Source organism: Chrysochloris asiatica, unplaced genomic scaffold (genome assembly GCF_000296735.1).
Source record: "Chrysochloris asiatica unplaced genomic scaffold, ChrAsi1.0 scaffold00343, whole genome shotgun sequence".
NCBI classification, from domain to species: domain Eukaryota; kingdom Metazoa; phylum Chordata; class Mammalia; order Afrosoricida; family Chrysochloridae; genus Chrysochloris; species Chrysochloris asiatica.
This window is the reverse complement of record NW_006408861.1, coordinates 450461-469310: the sequence shown is the minus strand read 5'-3', so window position 1 is coordinate 469310 and position 18850 is coordinate 450461. Positions and strand designations below refer to the sequence as shown.

The 18850-nt window shown below is 38.0% G+C and overlaps 1 protein-coding gene across 1 annotated transcript in view; it reads left to right on the top strand.

Annotated features, from left to right (window-relative positions):
- Positions 1-18850, top strand: part of AUH (AU RNA binding protein/enoyl-CoA hydratase) — a 279519-nt gene that overhangs the window by 68135 nt on the left and 192534 nt on the right. The window contains exon 4 of the mRNA XM_006875876.1: positions 6969-7055. Within this exon, the coding sequence (XP_006875938.1) occupies positions 6969-7055 (87 nt within the window). The remainder of the gene's footprint in view (positions 1-6968; positions 7056-18850) is intronic.

Genomic DNA, 18850 nt, shown 5'->3' with positions numbered 1-18850 from the left:
TTGAGTTATGGTGTTGGAGGAGAATATTGAAAGTGCCATGGGCTGCCAAAAGAACCAACAGATCTGTGTTGGAAGAAGTGCAGTCAGAGTGCTCCCTGCAGGCCAGGATGGCCAAACTTCGTCTCTCATCCTTTGGACATATTGTCAGGAGGGACCAGTTGGTGGATAAGGATATCATGTTTGGTAAGGTGGAGGGTCAGAGAAAAAGAGGAAGACCCCCAGCGAGATGGATTGGCTGAGTGGTAGCATCAGTGGGCTCAAGCACGGCAATGATAGTGAGGTTGGCCCAGGATCAGGCAGTGTTTCGTTCTGCTGTGTATAAGGTCGCTATGAGTCGATGGCACCTAACAACAACAGCAAAGTGATCTAAGTTAGGTCAGATGGTTACTAACTGCAAGTTTGGGAGTTCACACACGTCCCTGTACTTCAGACCAGCTATCTACTTCATGCTCAGCCCTAGCTTCCAGAGTATAGTCAAGTGTCCATGGGCTCAAGAATTCAAACATCTTCTGAAAATTCAGACCAGCCAGGCTATCTATCCTCTTGTCTTCCTCATCTTAAGGTCAATGGGTGTCAGTCGAACATGGTCAGACTCAGCCCATGTCTTCATTGCTGCATTTCACCCACTTCCACTCACTAGTAGACCCAGGTGGTCACCAGCTAGTATACTAGACTGCTCTTGGGTTCCCTTTAAGTTTCAGTCCTAGAAAAGTGTTTTCCCTGATGGGCTGACTTTTCTTTCCTTGATGCCTCCAAAGCAGACAGCTTGCTTGAAATTCAAATAGCAAAACAGTCTGCTTTTTTTCTGCATGTGTTTCAGTAAGAGTCTTCTGTTTCTCAGGTGTTCTGGGTTGGTTTGCATGTCTTTTCAAGTGGGAATGTCCTAACTTAGAAGGTTCTGTGTGGGGCTCAGGATTCCACTTAAGGCCCCATACCCTACAAATAAGCCTATCTCCCTGGACAAATTCTATTCCCCTTTTTAGCAAATCCAGTGAGTTACAGGCTAAAGGCAGTCTTATAAGCTTTCTGTTACTATAATTCACAATATTAATTTCTATCACTCATAACTGTCTTATTTTGTAATAGTAGGCAGGGGATACCAATATCCCCAAGACAGGTGAGCACATAAACCTTTATTCCCCTCCTTTACCCATTCAGCCCATGTCTTGATCACAGAACACTGTTGTTCAAAGATTGTCTATGTATCACTGTTAATCTCTATTTGACCCATGCATACCTCCCTAAGCCTTCCCCTATCTTCATTGTTCATCTGCTACCTTCCCTTTTATGTGTATTGCCCTCCCCATCTTTGATCTTGCTCTCCTTGTCTCCCAAACTAACATGTGTCTACCCTCTAGCCAGTGTATTACTCTCCCCTCCCAACCACCCTTAGTAACTATCAAAAAATGTCTCTTATAGTATAGAAAGCTTTTTGTAAACTTTTACAATAATGGGTTCATACAATATTTGCCCTTTTGTGATCAACTAGCTTCACTCAACATAAAGCCTCGAGGTTCATTCATATTATGAGGTGTTTTTCAGATTCATCATTATTCTTTAAGGTTGCTTAGTATTCCATTGTGTATATGTACCAAAGTTTGTTAATGCATTCTTCCATTGGTAGGTACTTAGGCTGTTTCCATCTTTTTGCTATTCAGTAGTGTTGTGATAAACATTGGTGTGCATATATCTGCTCGTGACATGGCCTGTATTTATTGTTGGTGTATACCAATTAAAGGGATTGCTGGGTCATAAGGTTTTTGTCTCAGTTTCCCCACATCCTTGCCAGCATTTGTTTTCTGTTTTTTTAAAACTTTGCTGTTAATGCTGATGTGAGATGATATCTCGCTGTTTCAGGGTCATTGGTTCAAACTCAGCAGCTTGTCCTCAGAAACCTTATGCAGGGTTGCTATGAGTTGGAACTGACTTGACAGCACTAAACAACAACAGCAATGACTAATGATTGTGAGCATGTCTTCAAGTGTTTGTTTACTACCTGGATGTCTTCCTTGGTAAAGTGTCTGTTCATGTCTTGTGCCTATTTATTAATTGGATAGTTGGTCTTTTTCTTATCTGTCCCTTGTCTGATATGTCATTGCAAAAATTTTTTCCCAGTCTGTAGACTCCCTTTTTATTCTTTTGGAGAACTCTTTTGATGCACGTAAGTTTATAATTTTTAGGAGGTCCCAGTCATCTATTTTGCCTTCTTGTGCAATGTTTTTACAATGTTTGACAGTATATGTATGCCATGTATTAGAGCCCCTAAGTTTGTCCATAGTTTTTCATTGATGATCTTTATAGTTCTAGGTTTTACTCTTAGTTTTTTAGCCTGTGTTGAGTTTGTTTTGTATATGGTTTTGTTTCATTTTTCTGCAAGTGGATTTCCAGTTTTGCCAGCACTATTTGTTAAAGAGACTATCTCTTCCCCTTTTGATATGTTTTGGTCCTTTGTCAAAGATCAGTATGTGGATGAATTTACCTCTGGGTTCTCATTTCGGTTCCATTGATCTGTGTATCTTTTGTTGTACCAGTACTAGGTTGTTTTGACCACTGTGACTGTAGTAATTTTTGAAATCAGGGAGTAAGAAGCATTCTACTTTGTTCTTCTATTTAAATAGTACTTTGCTTATCTGAAGTCTCTTTCCTTTCCGTTCTGTTTTTTGTTTTGTTTTTACTTAAAGCTCTGTGCTGTTTTTTGTTTGTTTTGCTTTTAAATTTTTTATTGTGAGTTGAGTAAAAGTAAATAGACAAGATCATCAGCTTTACTTTCTCATGTCAGTGATGACACTTCTACACTGTGGCTTCTCTTTTACATCTCATTTTTTCACAAGTGAATAAGGCAAAAATATTTGATGTGCACATACAAACACAAAAAACATATATTCATTTAAATGTTCAAAGGACACATTTTGCAAGCCATCCTCCTGCCCACAGGCATACAGGCTTTCTCAGTCAATGGGCCTAGAGCCCTCAGCTGCTTTATCTCTCTGTGTTATTGCCTCTACCACCATCTCTGCCGTCTTTGCTTTTCTGACTCATAGAGACCCTGGATAGAGTTTTTGAGGAGCAGCTGATAGGTTTGAACTGCCAACCTTGTGGTTCGCAACCCTGTGCTGATCCTGTGTATAGTGCTGATCCTGTGTACTGTGCTGTTGGATCAGCACTGGACTGTAAAGTTGGTTTGAACTGCAAGGTTAATAGTTAAAATTTACCTGTTGCTCCTTGAAAGCCTATGTTGCTATGAGTCAGAACCAACTCTACAGCACTTAACAAAAACAACAGCATCTGTGTCATTATATATATATATATTCTCTCATAGCATAGTGGTTACGAATCGGGCTGCGAACCTTAAGGTCAGCAGTTCGAAACTACCAGCTGCTTCCCGGGAGAAAGATGAGACTTTCTGCTTCCGTAAAGATTTACAGCCTCAGAAACCCTGTACAGGGTCGCTATGGGTCGGAATCGACTCAAAGGCACTTAACAACAACAACAGTGTTCTTATTATATTTTTTATATGCTTATTGAATAAATGGAGTCCTGATGTGGTGCTCTAGGGTAAGCCCTGGACTATTAACCACAAGGTTGGGATTCAAACCCACCAGCTGCTCCTTGGAAACCCTATACAGGGTTTCTATGAGTTGGAACTGATTTGACAGCACTAACAACATTGAATAAAGAGCCCTGGTAATACACTGGGTTAAACTTTCAACTGCTAACCGTAAGGTCAGTAGTTCGAACCCACAGCTGCTCTTCACGAGAAAGATGAAGCAATCTACTTCTGTAAAGATTTACAGCCTTGGAAACCCTAGGGAGCAGTTCTACTCTGTCCTGTAGGATTGTTGTGAGTCTGTATCACTGCAGTGGCGTTGAGTTATTATTAAGATGGCCTAGTTTTATTCATTGGCTACTGATGGATATTTGGGTTACTTCTAATTTTTTATGCTGCATTGAATATTATTATACCTATTTTCTTGGGTATATATTTGAGAGATGGAGTGTGGTTGCTCCAGAGGATAACTACAGGACTACAAACCACAAGGTCCATAGTTTGAGCCCACCAGCTACTCTGTGGAAGGAAGATGAGGCTTTCTGCTTCCACAAAAATTTAAAGCCTGTATAGGCTTGGAATTGACACGGCGGCACATAATAACAACATCAGTAATGTGTTTGAGAGATTTTCTAGGGTATGTTTACTGAAATATTGATGAATGTATATATAATATTTATTTTTTTCAGCTTCAATTTTTACTCAGCTAGAATTGTATGAAACTATTGATGCTCCATCACTCAATAACAAGTATACCAAAGCCGATCACAGTCAGTGGCTGTAGAGTGGATTCTAACTCATAGTGACCCCGTAGGACAGAGTAGAACTTCTATATAGGGTTTCCAAGGCTATAATCGTTACAGAAGCAGGCTACCATATCTTTTGCCTGAGAAGCAGCTGGTGAGTTCAGACTACTGATCTTTTGGTTAACAGCCGAATTTTTAACCACTGTTATACTAGGGTTCCTTGATAACATGAGCATACCTGAGTTTTCTGTTGTTGCTCTTAAGTGCCATTGAGTGGGTTCCCACTATAGGATTTCCAAGGATTGGCTGGTAAGTTTAAACTGCTGACCTTGTGGTTAGCAGTCCAGGGCTTATCCTACAGTGCCATATCAATGTTGTCACAGTTAATTTATTATGGGCTAAATAAGAGATTGGAGTCCTGGTGTGGTGCTGTGGGTTAATGCGCTGGACTGCAAAGCCAGTTTGAACTGCAAGGGTGGCAGTTCTAGCTCAACAGCCACTCGATACAAACAGTATATAGGGTCACTATGGGTTGTGTTGTGGTTACGAATTGGGCTGTGAACCACAAGGTCAGCAGTTCGAAACTCCCAGCTGTTCTGCAGGAGAAAGATGAGCCTTTCTGCTCCTGTAAAGATTTACAGCCTTGGAAACCCTGTACAGGGTCGCTATGAGTCGGATCTGACTCCATGGCACATAACAACAATAACAACATGCATCAGAAGCTACTTGATGGCACTTAACAACAACAAATAAGAGATTATATAATGAGTATAAACTTAAAACTGAAAAGAAGAAAAAAAAAAACATTGCCTTGGAGTTAATTCTGTTTCATAGTGACACTAAGAAGAGATTTGTTACAGTTGTTAAAGTGCCATCGAATTGGTTCTGATTCATAGTGACCCTGTATAGGGTTTCCAAAGAGTGGTTGGTGAGTTTGAACTGCCGACCTTTCAGTTCATACTGACATTGCAATTGAGTGTTTATCCTAGAGCACTGTACCAGGACTCCATGTATACAGTATACATTATAATTTTACTTTGTGTACTTTATTTTAAAAAGGTTCTACTTTTTCTCAGATAAGTTTAATTTTTTTGATATGTAATTTTTCAAAATAAATACCTTTGTTGAACATTAAAAGCAGATTGTCCCTTAGGGAATTCATATGTTTATTTTTCTTATTTGTTCAGAAGTTATGATGCTGTGACAATCTACCTTTTCTCAGATAGGTTTAGTTTTTTAATAATTTTTTTCAAAATAAATACCTTTGTTGAACATTAAATTATGAGATTGTCTGTTTGTACAGGCTTTAGAGCCAATGGTTCCCAAATGTGGCCTGTAATCACGAAGGTGAGCATCCACAAAGCAAAAAAAGTGATTTTTCATAACAGTTGCCCTTTTCACTGTCTTGACATTTGCACACTTGGGCAAAAGCAGTGGAAGGAAGAGTTAAGTGTCTTTGTAGTTAGTGGCACTAATCTGTAATGAGTTTATATTCACATTAATGGGTTTATTTTTACTTATTTATTTTTAAACTTTTTTATTGTTAATTGAGTGAAGATTTACAGACAAGATCATCAGTTTTACATTCAACAAATCATGCACTTTGTTTTATCTCAATGATTGCAATCCCCTTCATGCAAGAACAATTGTCCCACTTACTATTTCCATTCCACCCACCTTCCTAGCCCTTAGCAACTTTGTCCTTAGGTAGATGTTGTCCTTTTGATTCTGAATGATAGATGATTTCATGGTGAGCGTAGCAACGTAGTGGTTACGAATTGGGCTGCGAACCACAAGGTCAGCAGTTCGAAACTATCAGCTGTTCCGCGGGAGAAAGATGAGGCTTTCTGCTCCTGTAAAGATTTACAGCCTCGGAAACCCTGTATAGGGTCGCTATGAGTCGGAACCGACTCCACGGCACATAACAACAACATACCTTAGTAGGGAGTCCTGGTGTGGCGCTGTGGGTTAATGCGCCAGACTGCAACGCTGTTTGAACTGCAAGGTCGGCAGTTCAAGCTCACCAGCTGCTCCTCAGAAACTCTATACAGGGTCGCTATGGGTTGGAACCGACTTGATGGCACTTCACAACAACAACAACATACCTTAGTAGTGTTATTTTCCCTTGTATGTATTTGTCTACTGCTTGATTGAAAATTGTGTTATTTTATTATCTATGTGAATAAGTATTTCCAAAATTTCTTAGTGTCAGTTTCTAATATAGTAACTATCATTAGAAGCAATCCACACAAACTAGATATGTTTCCCTAACAGTTTAAAAGGAGACCAAAAAGTTTGAGAACCATTGTGCGTAGTAAACTTATGAAGGAGCTCTGGTAGCATAGTGGTTACGAATTAGGCTGCTAACCTCAAGGTTGGCAGTTTGAAACTACCAGCTGTTCTGTGGGAGAAAGATGAGGCTTTCTGCTCCCGTAAAGATTTGCAGCCTCAGAAACCCTGTGCCAGGGTCACTATGAGTCGGAACCGACTCTATGGTACTTAACAACAACAACAACAAACTTATGAAAAAGAAAACTTAAGTAATATAATTACTTAACTAATGAATTCAGTTGATCTTTAAGCTATATATGAGGCTAAAGCAAGTTAATATTCTATTCTTTGACTTAAAATTTTGTTGATAACTGGATTATAATTACAAATAAAATACTTCTCAGGTGCTGACCTTAAGGAAAGAGTCAAAATGCATTCCAGTGAAGTTGGTCCTTTTGTCTCCAAAGCAAGAGCAGTGATTAATGAAATAGGTAAGCCATACTTAAATTATCTTTTCACCATGCTGAACATGACCTTAAATGGCACATTTTGAAAGCTGCACACTGTCTTGATATGTAAGCTTTGACTAAAATATTTATATAACTTGACAATTGTGAATCACAGCTGGTTGTTTTAAAACAGCATATGACATACTGGTATTTCATTTTATGCCTCCTGTGTATTATAGTGGCATGGCATCTGAAAATATTTATTAGTAAACAAGGTATAGTTTGATATAAGTCTTTACTTAAATTATCTGTTTCTTAAATAACAGTATACACAAACGTTTATAAATTTGTAATTTTTTTCTACAGAAATAGGTTTACACTATAGATTTATTAGAATTACAAGTTTTTGTGGAAATATTTACATTATCAGTAGATATCAATATACTTTCTATGTTTTTATTTACTGCTGTGTGATTTATAGCATAGTCTTATCAAAATTTTAAAAAATATTGGTGTTCTGCTTTTTATCTGGAGTCCTGGTGTGGTGTTGTAGGATAAAGCACTGGACTGCAAGGTCAGCTTGAACCTCAAGGTGAACAGTCCAAACGCAAAAGCCACTCCTTGTAAGACCCTGTACAGGGTTGGTTTGAGTTGGAACCGATTTGACGACACTTAACAACTTTTTATTTTGCTCATATTGCTATTTATAATTAAGTAGTGAGTATGCTCATATCTTAAGTATGTGGGGTAAGATGAGGCTTTTTGCTCCTGTAAATATTTATAGATTCGGAAACTGTGCAGAATTGCTGTGAGTCAGAACCTACTGGTACCTAACAGCAACAGCAACAACATCTAAGTTACGTGTGCTTATAGGATAGGTTTGTAAACACTGAATTACAGTTTTAAGGATCTTATTTTAAATAAATCCTTTAAGGTAGTAGTATTTTATATTCCCATCATTTAAATGAGCTAACCTGTTTGCTCATACTCCTTTAGCATTTAATATTGCTTGTTTTTAAGCTTTGCCAGGGGAAACAGCAGAGAGATGCCAGCATTTTAATTTGACTTTTCAAAATACCTTGTGTTATTTGTCTTTTCAAATTAGGCTTGCCTTTCCACGTCTGTAAATGGCCTTTTCACATCTTCTGTCTTTTGTATTTAATAACGACGTACTTGTTTAAAGGGAACACTGGTGGTGCTGGTGTTAGGCATCGGGCAGCTAACACAAGGTTGGTAGTTCAGGAGAATCCACTGTCCGTTCTGTGGGCGAAAGATGATGCTCTCTGGTGGATTCAAACTAGTAACCTTGTGATTAGCAGTCCTATGAGCAACCCATTAGGCCACCAGAGCGTCTTTAAAAACTCTCTAGATATTAAAATTAAATTGGGACTCCTTTTGGAGTTTAATTACACTGGTATAATTATTAGGGAAGAGTTGACGTATTTCCAGTATTATGCCTATAAATATGTATGGTATGCATAGCTCTCATTTGATGGGTGGATGTTATCATTTTTAATGTCCTTCAAGAAAGTTTTATAACTTCCATCATGTTGTTCTTGATCTATTTTTTTCAAATGTGTTCCTAGCTATTTTATAGTGTTTATTCCTTTCGGTGAAGTATTTTTTCCTATTTCTCTTTCAGTCTAATTATTGTAGCGGTGTAGGAAAGTTATTAAAATGTATATGCTTATTTTATATAGAGCTAGGTTACTGTTTACTTGTACTATGTGTGTTTCTCAATTCTCTTTTGCTTTCTAGATGAAAAGTTCATTACCTGTAAATAATGAAGTGTTTATCTCTCCCTTTCCCACATTTTAATCTTAAATATTTTTCATATTTTTTCATATTGGCTAGAACCTTCATTATACATTTGTTGGGGTGAGATTGTGCACCCTTATCTTTGTTTTGATTTTGGTGAATGGCTGTAATTTTTTACTAGTTACCAAGTTTAGGGAAGATTCCTATTTCAACTTGCTAGGTGTTTGCTGTTGCTTTTTAATCAAGAATAATTATAAAGTTTTCTCAAGTGCTTTTTTTATATCTCTCAAGCAGATCTTATAAATTATCTTCAGGCATCATTAAATTATGCTAATAGATTTAGTAATGCTATATGGGCCTTGTGTTTTACTAGATTGAATTCTACTTTGGTCATTGTGAGTAGTTGGTAGTGGTGGTAGTGGAGGTAGTGTGCCGTTGTGCCAGCTCATAGCAACCCTGTATAGAATTTCTGATGCTGTAAATCTTTAAGTGGGCAGAAAGCCTCTTTCTTTCACGGAATGGCTGGTAGTTTCGACCTGCCGACCTTGAGGTTAGCAGCCCGACTCGTAGCGGTGTTGTTTCTAACATATACTACTTTAAAAAATAGTTTGTTGCAATTATAAATGAGATTCAGTTTAAAATTTTCCTTATTGTGTCATTTTCTGGTTTGTTTACAGGGTCAAATTACCATCAGAGAATGAGACAAAAAGCATTTATTTGTGTTGTGTAATAGAACCCTGGTGTGGTGCTATAGAATAAGCACTAAACTGCTAACCGCAGTCTCCTTGTTGTCCTATGCCATTGAGTCAGTTCCAACTCATAGCAACTCTATCCACAACAAAATGAAACATTGCCTGGTTGTATGGCATCCTCATAATTGTCCTTATATTTGATCCTGTTGTTGCTGCTATTGTGTCAGTCCATCTTGTTTGTTGTGTTCATTGCTGATATTCCACTTTCCCAAATATGATGTCCTTCTCCAGGGCCTTGTCCCTCCTGATAACATGTCCAGAAGATGAGAGACGAAGTCTTACCATCCTTGCTTCCAAGGAGCATTCTGGTTGTACTTCTTCCAAGACAGACCTGTTCGTTCCTAGATAGACCTGTTTGTCCATAGTACCATCAACATTCTTCCCTAACACCAAAATTCAAATGCATCAATTATCATATGGTCTCCGTATTCACTGTTCAACTCTCACCTGCATATGAGGTGATTGAACATATCATGGCTCAGGGACAACTTAGTCCTCAAACTGATACCTTTGCTTTTTTTTTTTAAATTTTTATTGTGAATTATGTGATAGTTTACTTGGGAGAACACCAACTTTACATTCATCCTATCGTATTTCGTTTCATTGCAATGATTACAGTACCCTGCATTCATCATCAAACAACCAAAGGGTACACTCCACAAGTCTTCCCCCCGGCCATCAGCACACAGTCCCTCTCCCTCCCTGAATCCAGAGTCCCCAGCCACTCTTTCTCTTCACATTGTCTTCTTCATCTCTGGTGTCACTGCTTCTCTGAAAAGGGTCCCACACTGCTTTTCTCCCTTGATGGTTCCAGGGACTTCCATTCCTGGACTGCAAAGTCAATCATTCCCCTCCTTTTGTTACAAAACATCTACCTTTACATTTCTGACCCTCACAGTCAGTAATATCTTTGCTTTTGAACACTTTAGACAGGTCTGTGCAACAGATTTGTCTAATGCAATAAGCTATTCCTTTCTTCATTGCTGCTTCCATAAGCATTGATTGTGAATCCAAGCAAAGTGGAGTCTTTGACAACTTCAATCTTGTTTCCTTTGATTTATTGGTCCAGTGGTGAGTTTGTTGTCTTTACATTGTTGTCTTTACATGTATTTTTTACAATACATACTGAAGGCTGTAGTCTGTGATCTTCATCAGTAAATATTGCAAATAATCTTGGCTTTCATCAAGCAAGGTTGTGTTATCTGCATATTGCAGGTTGTTAATGAGTCATCCTTCAATCCTAATGCCACATTCTTCATATAATCCAGTTTCTTGAATTATTTGTTCAGCATACAGACTGAATAAATATGGTGAAAGGAAACAACCCTGGCACACAAATATCTTGATTTTAAACCATTCTGTATCCTCTTGTTTTGTTCAAACAGCTGCCTCTTGGTCTACATATAGATTCCTGATGTGCTCAATTAAGTGTTCTGGAATACCTCTTCTTTGCAATGTTATTCATACTTTGTTATTATCCACATAGTCAAATGCCTTTGCATAGTCAATAAAGCGTAAGTAGACTTCTTTCTGGTATTCTGTGTTTTCATCCAAGACCCATCTGATGTCAACAGTGCTATCACTCATTCCAGGTTCTCTTCTGAATTCAGATTGAATATCTGGCAGCTCTGTGTTGATATATTGCTGTAATCTTTTTTTTTTTTCTTTTAAGGCTTTTTATTGTGAATTGATTGAGTGAAGGTTTATAGGGCAGATCATCAGTTTTATATTCAACAAATCATGCTATAATCACTTTTGAATTATCGTCATTAAAATTTTACTTATATGGGATGCTTTTCTTATTCTTTATTTTGTGCTGGTATTATCTTAGACCCTTCACGATTTTTGTGTCCAGCTTCAAATTCATGTTCATATGGCCTCCAGGATAGAATAGAAACTTTGTTTAGAAGTGAGTCAAAGAGTTTGATATTATAAGTAAAATTTGAGTGAGAAATTGATCCAAGATGGCAGCCTAGGTAGATCTACTCCTCCTGCATCTCCTTTAGGAGTTCTGGTAGCGTAGTGGTTATGAATCGGACTGCTAACCTCAAGGTTGGCAGTTCAAAACTACCAGCTGTTCACGGGAGAAAGATGGGGCTTTCTGCTCCCATAAAGATTTGCAGCCTCAGAAACCCTGTGCATGGTCATTATAAGTCGGAACTGACTCCACAGTTCTTAACAGCAACATCAATACCATAATCAACTTTTCCAAAACCAAAGACAGGAAAAGAATCCTTTGAACAAAAATGAAAAACTTCCCTACAGAGGGGAACTAATAAGGCTCATTAAGCTCTGCTTTCTTGGCAAAACAATATAGGCATAAAGGCAGTGGGATGACATAGTCAAAAAGTATTGCTACTAGGGTTCCATTTCATAGATGCAGGGGTTAATTGCAGTAAAAATGTGATGAAACATGTCTGCGATAAGTGAATAGCTGCAGATAAGTTCCCTCAGTAACACATTTATCTTAGTCTCTTTAGGGTGCCAACAACAAAAAAAAAGGTCGTATCAAAACAATGAGTGGATCTTCTGGGCCAGTTACATTCAAGGCAGGGAGGTTAGTTCAGAAGGTTATTGTGACTTTTTGTGGATTCCAAAGAGATAATCATATTTTCCAAAAGACATAAAATGATCATTTTCTAAAAAATATTGAAAACTGCATTGGTGAGAAAACAGCTTGGAAAGTTGTGCTGAAAAAGTTTTTTTTATCATGGTAATGCATCTATCTGCTCATTCTTTGAGGGTAGCAAAGGCTGTCCTATGGTAATTTTGTTGGGAAACCTTACCCCATCCACTCTACAGCCCTGATCTTGCCCTTTCAGACTTTTTTGTTCTCCAAATTCAAAGAGCATTTAAAAGGAACATGATTTGTCTCCCTCAAGAATGTCAAAATTGCCATTTTCATATGGTGTAAATCTAAAAGGGCTGAATTCCTAAGGGAAGGGTTAGAGAGATGAGAAGACTCCTTGAAACTGTTTTGTGTAATATTTTTGTTTAATAAAGATTCCTATGAGTTCATACTTGTACTTTTTAAAAAATTGTAAAGATAATTTTGGGGAGGCACCTAACCTCTAGCTTCACAAATAAATGGAGAGAAAGAATCAGACTCATAAGCCCAAGACTGATCATTAAGGAGGCTGGGTTCAGACATACCTCCACCCTCCAATCTTCCTTACCAGATCTGACATCCATCATTCTTCCCACAGCACTCTCTGCTTCTCAACTGGGTCTGATAATTCATTGAAACAGTCACACAGAACTCACAGACCAGTCTCATAATTAAAGGTTTTATTAAGGAAGTTTACAGGTAACCAGGAGTCCTGGTGTGGTGGTGCTGCAGGTTAAGCACTAGACAATGAACTTCAAGCTCAGCAGTTCAAACCCACCAGCCACTTGTTGGAAACCCTGTACAGGTTTGCTACAATGATACTTAACCACAACAAAATACGTAACCGATCAAGATCAGAAATGCTGAAGGCATAGTTCTTTGGTCAGTATAGCCTTTTCCCAACCATGCCCATAGACAGAATTTTCTCTGGTCCTTGGCATCATAGCCACATGGCCCCTTAGCCTCTGTCTTTCTAAGGCAATTCTTCCTTGCTTGGGCATTGTTACAGAGGTCTTTTAGGATGCCTGATAAATGCTCAAGGGCACTCCATTCTGATATAAGCCTCAGCCCACACACACTCAGCTCTAGCTTCATGAGTCAGCAAACCTAGCTTTCCAGATAAGTACCCAAGTAATGTAACTTTATAGATTGTGCACATATTATGTATTTTTTGGTTTTGCATAGATGATTATTTGACTTTTATTTTTGATGTTAAGAATTGCTAAGTGAATAACATTTTTCTTCTGTTGACTGTAGGTTTACTTTGATGGTCCATTTCTAGTTGTTGTAGATGTTGTGTTAATGTGTTGATTTGGTTCTTTCTTCTTTTTGTATTTGTGCATTTATTGCAATAAATTGTCTTCTCAGCACTGCTTTTGACGTATCCCAAAGATTTTGGTATGTTGTGTTTTCATTCTCATTTATTTTTAGGAACTTAATGAATTCATGTTTTATTTGTTCTACTACCCAATAGCTTTTAAGCAGTTTCCATGTATTTGACTTTATCTCCTTGGTCTTTCTATTGTTGATTTCTAATTATAGCATTGTGGTCTGAGGAAATGCTTTGTAATATTTTGATGTTTGTAAATTTATGAAGAGTTATTTTGTGGTCTAACATGTGGTCTATTCTGGAGAATGTTCCATGTACTCTGAAAAAGAATGTGTATTGTGCTGTTGTTGGATTGAATGCTTTGTACACATTTATGAGGTCACGTTGGCTGGTAGTGTTGTTTAATTCCTCTGTGTCTTTGTCAAGTTTCTCTCTGGTATTCATTCTATCCTTTTTCAAAAGTGGTGTATTAAAATTTCCCACTATTATTGTAGATTTCTCTGTTTCTTTTTTCAAATCTATTAGAGTTTGCTTTATATATTTCAGAGCTCTTTCATTGGGAGCGTAGATTTATGGTTATGTCATCTTGTTCACTTGACCCTTTAATCATGATATGTCCATCTTCATTATGCTGGTTTTTGCCTTAAAGATTATTTTATCAGCCATTGCTATTGCCTATCCTGCTGTTTTTTTGATTGAAATTAGCTTGGTAAATTTTTTTCCATCCTTTAACTTTTAGTCCATTTTTGTCTTTGCATGTAAGGTATGTCTCTTGCAGACAGCATATTGAAGAATCTTGTTTTCTTTTCCATTCTACCACTCTCCATCTCTTAACTGGTGCATTTAATCCATTGAATTCATTGTAATTATCAATAGGGAGCTCTGGTTAGCATAGTGGTTATGAATTGGGCTGTTAATTTCACGGTCAGCATTTCGAAACTATCAGCTGTTCTGCGGGAGAAAGGTGAGGCTTTCTGCTCCCGTAAAGATTTACAGCCCCGGAAACCCTATACAGGGTCTCTATGAGTCGGAACCGACTCCACAGCACATAACAACAACAACAATGAATTAATTGCTGTGTTGTTTTTTTTTCCCCAGTGGTGCTGCTGGTTTCTTTGTTCTGCATGCCTTCCTGTACTGAGTTCATGTTTTTTGTGTTCTTTGTTGTCAGTTTCTTCATAGTTTTAATGTTTCCATGTTCTTCTTGGATTTTCATTTTCTTGCTTTGTTGTGAAGTGTTAATTTTCTTTGAGGATGCCTTTTATTCCATTAACTTTTCCCTCCATTTAAGACAGTCTATTTTATCCTGCAATCTACGTGACCTCTTCACCACCTGGATTTCTGTTCCTATGTTTTTACTTTCTTTCATATTGTAATTGTTGACTGACCTTCCAGATCTTCTGAATTTATTCTTGTAGTTTGTTCTGTTCTGGACTCTTCCATCTGTTGATTGTGTTCCAGGTGGTGCTGCCACGTATGTCTGTCTCTGGTTGTTGTCTATTCTTGCTGGTTCTCAGTCCACAGTATTCCCTTGAGTATGTTTTGCAATGCAGGGTTGGCTTTGGCAAAATCCCTTAGCTTCTGTTTATCTGGGAATGTTTTTATTACACCTTTGTATTTAATTGACAGTTTTGGTGGATAGAGGATCTTGCTTGGCAGTTTTTTCCTTTCAAGGTTTTATAAATATCTCCCCATTGCTTTCTTGCCTGCACGGTTTCTGCTGAGAGATCAACGCTTACTCTGATTTGCTTTTTTCCCTAGCTGCTTTCAGGAATCTCTCCTTGTCTTTGATTTTGGAGAGCTTGATTATGATGTGTCTTGGTGATTTTTCTTTTGGGTTGTATCCTACCTGTGGTTCATTCAGCTTCTTGAATGAGTTGCCTTCTGGCTTGCTAGTTTGGCTTCCATCTCTTCAATTCTTACTCCTTTGCCTTTTAGTGTATTGTGCATTTCTGATATTTTATTATTAATCATTTGGATCTCTTTTTGCAGATTTTGAATTGTTGCCAATGCTGTATATGCCTTCTTTGGTTATTCCTGTAGCATTTTCCTGACTTCTTTCTTATTTTTCTGAGCCCCTCTCTGAAGCATTTGGATACATCTCAATATCATTCTTCTGAATTTCTTCTCAGGCAGTTCTAAAGCCTGCCCTTCTTCTCATGTGACATCTAGGTCTACCTCCAGATCATTTGTCTCAGTCAGTCTATCTTGTTTCTGGACATGTGCTGATGTGGTTAGCTGTTTCTTGGGCATCTTCAATAGTTAGGTGTGATTTCAGTAATTAGATGAATTTATGCTGATGTTTTATTATGCTTTCTGATTGCCTTCATTTAGGTGTGATCAGGAGATGGGCTTCCCTTTGTACTTTTTTTTTTTTTTTTGTATTACTCAGAGTAACGGTAGCAGGTGTTGACTGTCTATATGGTGTGTAGTAGCAGGTATTGTATTGGCTCTTGCCTGGATGATGGGGTTTTATAGGGTGTGATTATAGCTTGATTATATGACTGTGATTGCTGTCTCTTCTTGGGTAATGTAGGGAGAGAAAGAGCCCCCTGAAGGTAAAAGGGGTACCAAAAAACAAAACAGCAATAGTGGAAAAAAACAACAACACCACCAAATTGGGTACTATAGTGTTTAATCACAGAAAAGAAAGAAAATAATAAAAATTCTGTAGGAAAATATGAGTGTGACTTTAATGTGCCTTCCTTGGTTTCTTGCTGCCTTCAAGGCCACCTGAGACGTTTCACGAGGTCACTGTTGGTCCTTATGACATAACTCAGGATTTAATTTTTGGCCTGTTTCCTTTTTAGTCTGTCTCTCTCCCTTGCCACAACCCTATTCAGGCCTTTTTCCTAGGGATGAACAGATCACAGCTGGCTGTATCTGTTTTGGGCAGCTGTTTGGTTTTAAGCCATGCCTTTCCCCTTCTTAGATTCTGCTGAGTAGATCCATGCACATGAGTAATAGAACTCTCTGGGAGTGGGGAGGGGGTGTTCACTCACTCAGGTACCCCCTGTAGTCACCAGAGTGGAGGTCTGCAAACAGCGTTAGACTAATGAACAAAGAGGAAAAAAAATGTCCACACTTTATCTCTGAGGATGGGCCAGATGTCTGTAGTGGGAACACTGCTCTGATCCTTCACCTGCTCCGTCACTCCCAAGATGTCTGCTCTGGGAGCCGCTGGAACCAGCAGATCAAAAACACTAGCTTCCTTGCTTCTGCTGCAATTTCACTGGCTGTAACCCTTCAAACTTTGTAAATATTCCTTTAGATGTAGTTCAGAGTTCTATGATGGTCCCATGAACCTGCTTTGCTGGTATTCTGTGTTTTTGCTGGTGGAGGTTTGCACCGCATTTCTTGCTAAACTGCCATTAAGTCCTGCCTACTAAATGAATAGCCTTTTTAAGGTTTGTAGAATTGTCAGTCTGCCAAGTTGACCTGAAATGTGTTTTTATGTTCACTATCCTCTTTTTAAAAAGAAGTCATGCAGATTATTTATTTTATTTTTTTATGCTTTATCTTCAGCTCAATTTAGCAAGCTCAGTAGAATTCTCTTCTGGTCTTTCTCTACAGTCACATTTTTTAGTCATAGATTGGAACTTCCTAGAAATAAGAGGTTGGGATCCATTCTTGCTCTTCAATAGCCAGTCCTAATTCAGAGTCACATGGCACTCACGGAGAATGACAAAAAAATGGTTTTGATAGTTCCAGACAAAAAGAAAAAATAACAGAGCAGTAACCAGAAGCCATGGATACTCCCTTTATGATTTTAGGAGAAGGGCTGTTCAATCTACTTAATCTGTTTCTGCACTGGTAAAATAAACACAATGGCCACTTTATTTCTTCATGTTACCATGATGCTCAAATGAGATAACTTATTGAAATTAGCTTTGAAAATTGTAAATCCCTGTAGGATATATGGTGGTGGTGGTAGTGTGCCATGGAGCTGGTTTTGCATAGGGTTGCTGACGCTGTAAATGTTTATGGGAGTACAAAACCTCATCTTTCTCTCATGGAACGGCTCATAGTTCTGGAATACTTACCCTTAGATTAGCAGCCCAACTTGTAACCACTCCGCTACAAGAGTATGGCAAATAACTTTTAACCAATAAAAATAAAAAATAAACAGAATAACTTTCGATCCTATTTGAATTGCAATTATTTGCATCCTTGAGCCTACTCTGTGTCCACTCTGTCTAAAAATAAATTTCTTGACATGTCTTGGCTTCGATATGGATCTACTTCACAAATTTGAAATTAAGTGTTCTCTCACCCTAGTCCTGGTGTGGCACTATGGGTTAATGTGCCAGACTGCAAAGCCGTTTGAACTGCAAGGTTCAGAACTGACTCAATGGCACTTAAGAACAACAACAACTTACCCTAATAACAGTGTCTTGAATTTTATTTTTCCATTATATTTTTCTCACACTAAGATCACCGCTATTGGCAAATTGATGAAAACTTTTTAGATATCTATCAGACATCTTAAGGCAAAATGATAGGGTAGTGGTTACGAATCAGACTGCTAACCTCAAGATTGGCAGTTCGAAACTACCAGCTGATCCATGGGAGAAAGATGAGGTTTTCTGTTCCCGTAAAGATTTACGGCTTCAGAAACTCTGTGCAGGGTCACTGTGAGTCGGAACCGACTCCATGGTACTCAACAACAACAAAGGCAAAATGGTAGATTTTTAAAATAAAAAAATAATGTTGCTAAATTAGATATAATACAGTATATATTTACTTTTTATTTTTGTAATTTGTTCTCATAGCTAGAAATTAGAAGTACTTAATTACTGTATGTTAAAGGTTGATTAATGAACACCCCTGATTAGTTTTCCAAATAATGACTTAAAGAGCTTACTTTTCTTTTTCTTTATCCTATTGCCAAGAGTGATGGAAAAAGAAAAAAAATAATCTACAAGTAAATTGCTTTCACCAGTAAGAGAGGGTGCTAGCATCCCTCTCTTACTGAACCATAATTCAGTATTGAATTATTCTTCACAGTTTATAATGTATTATCCTTTCCTTTTTGGTGTTTTATTGCCTTTGCTAAATTTCATCATTTTGTGACGACTGTACTGTTTTGTGCTAAATATAGCAACAGTAATGGGTTTGTCAACCATACTCTGTCACTTTTTAAAAATACCACCTTAGAATATTCTAAAATTTGAAAAGACCAAAAAATAGGAATTCACTATAATCCGTTTTTGGCTTTTCTATATATGTTGTTGTTGTTGTCAGGTGCCATCAAATTGGAACCGACTCATAGCGACCTCATGCACAGAAGAACAAAACAATGTCCGATCCTGGGCCAACCTCACTACCGCTGCCACACTTGACGCCATCAATGATGCCACCTGGCTGATCCATCTCATTGGGGGTCTTC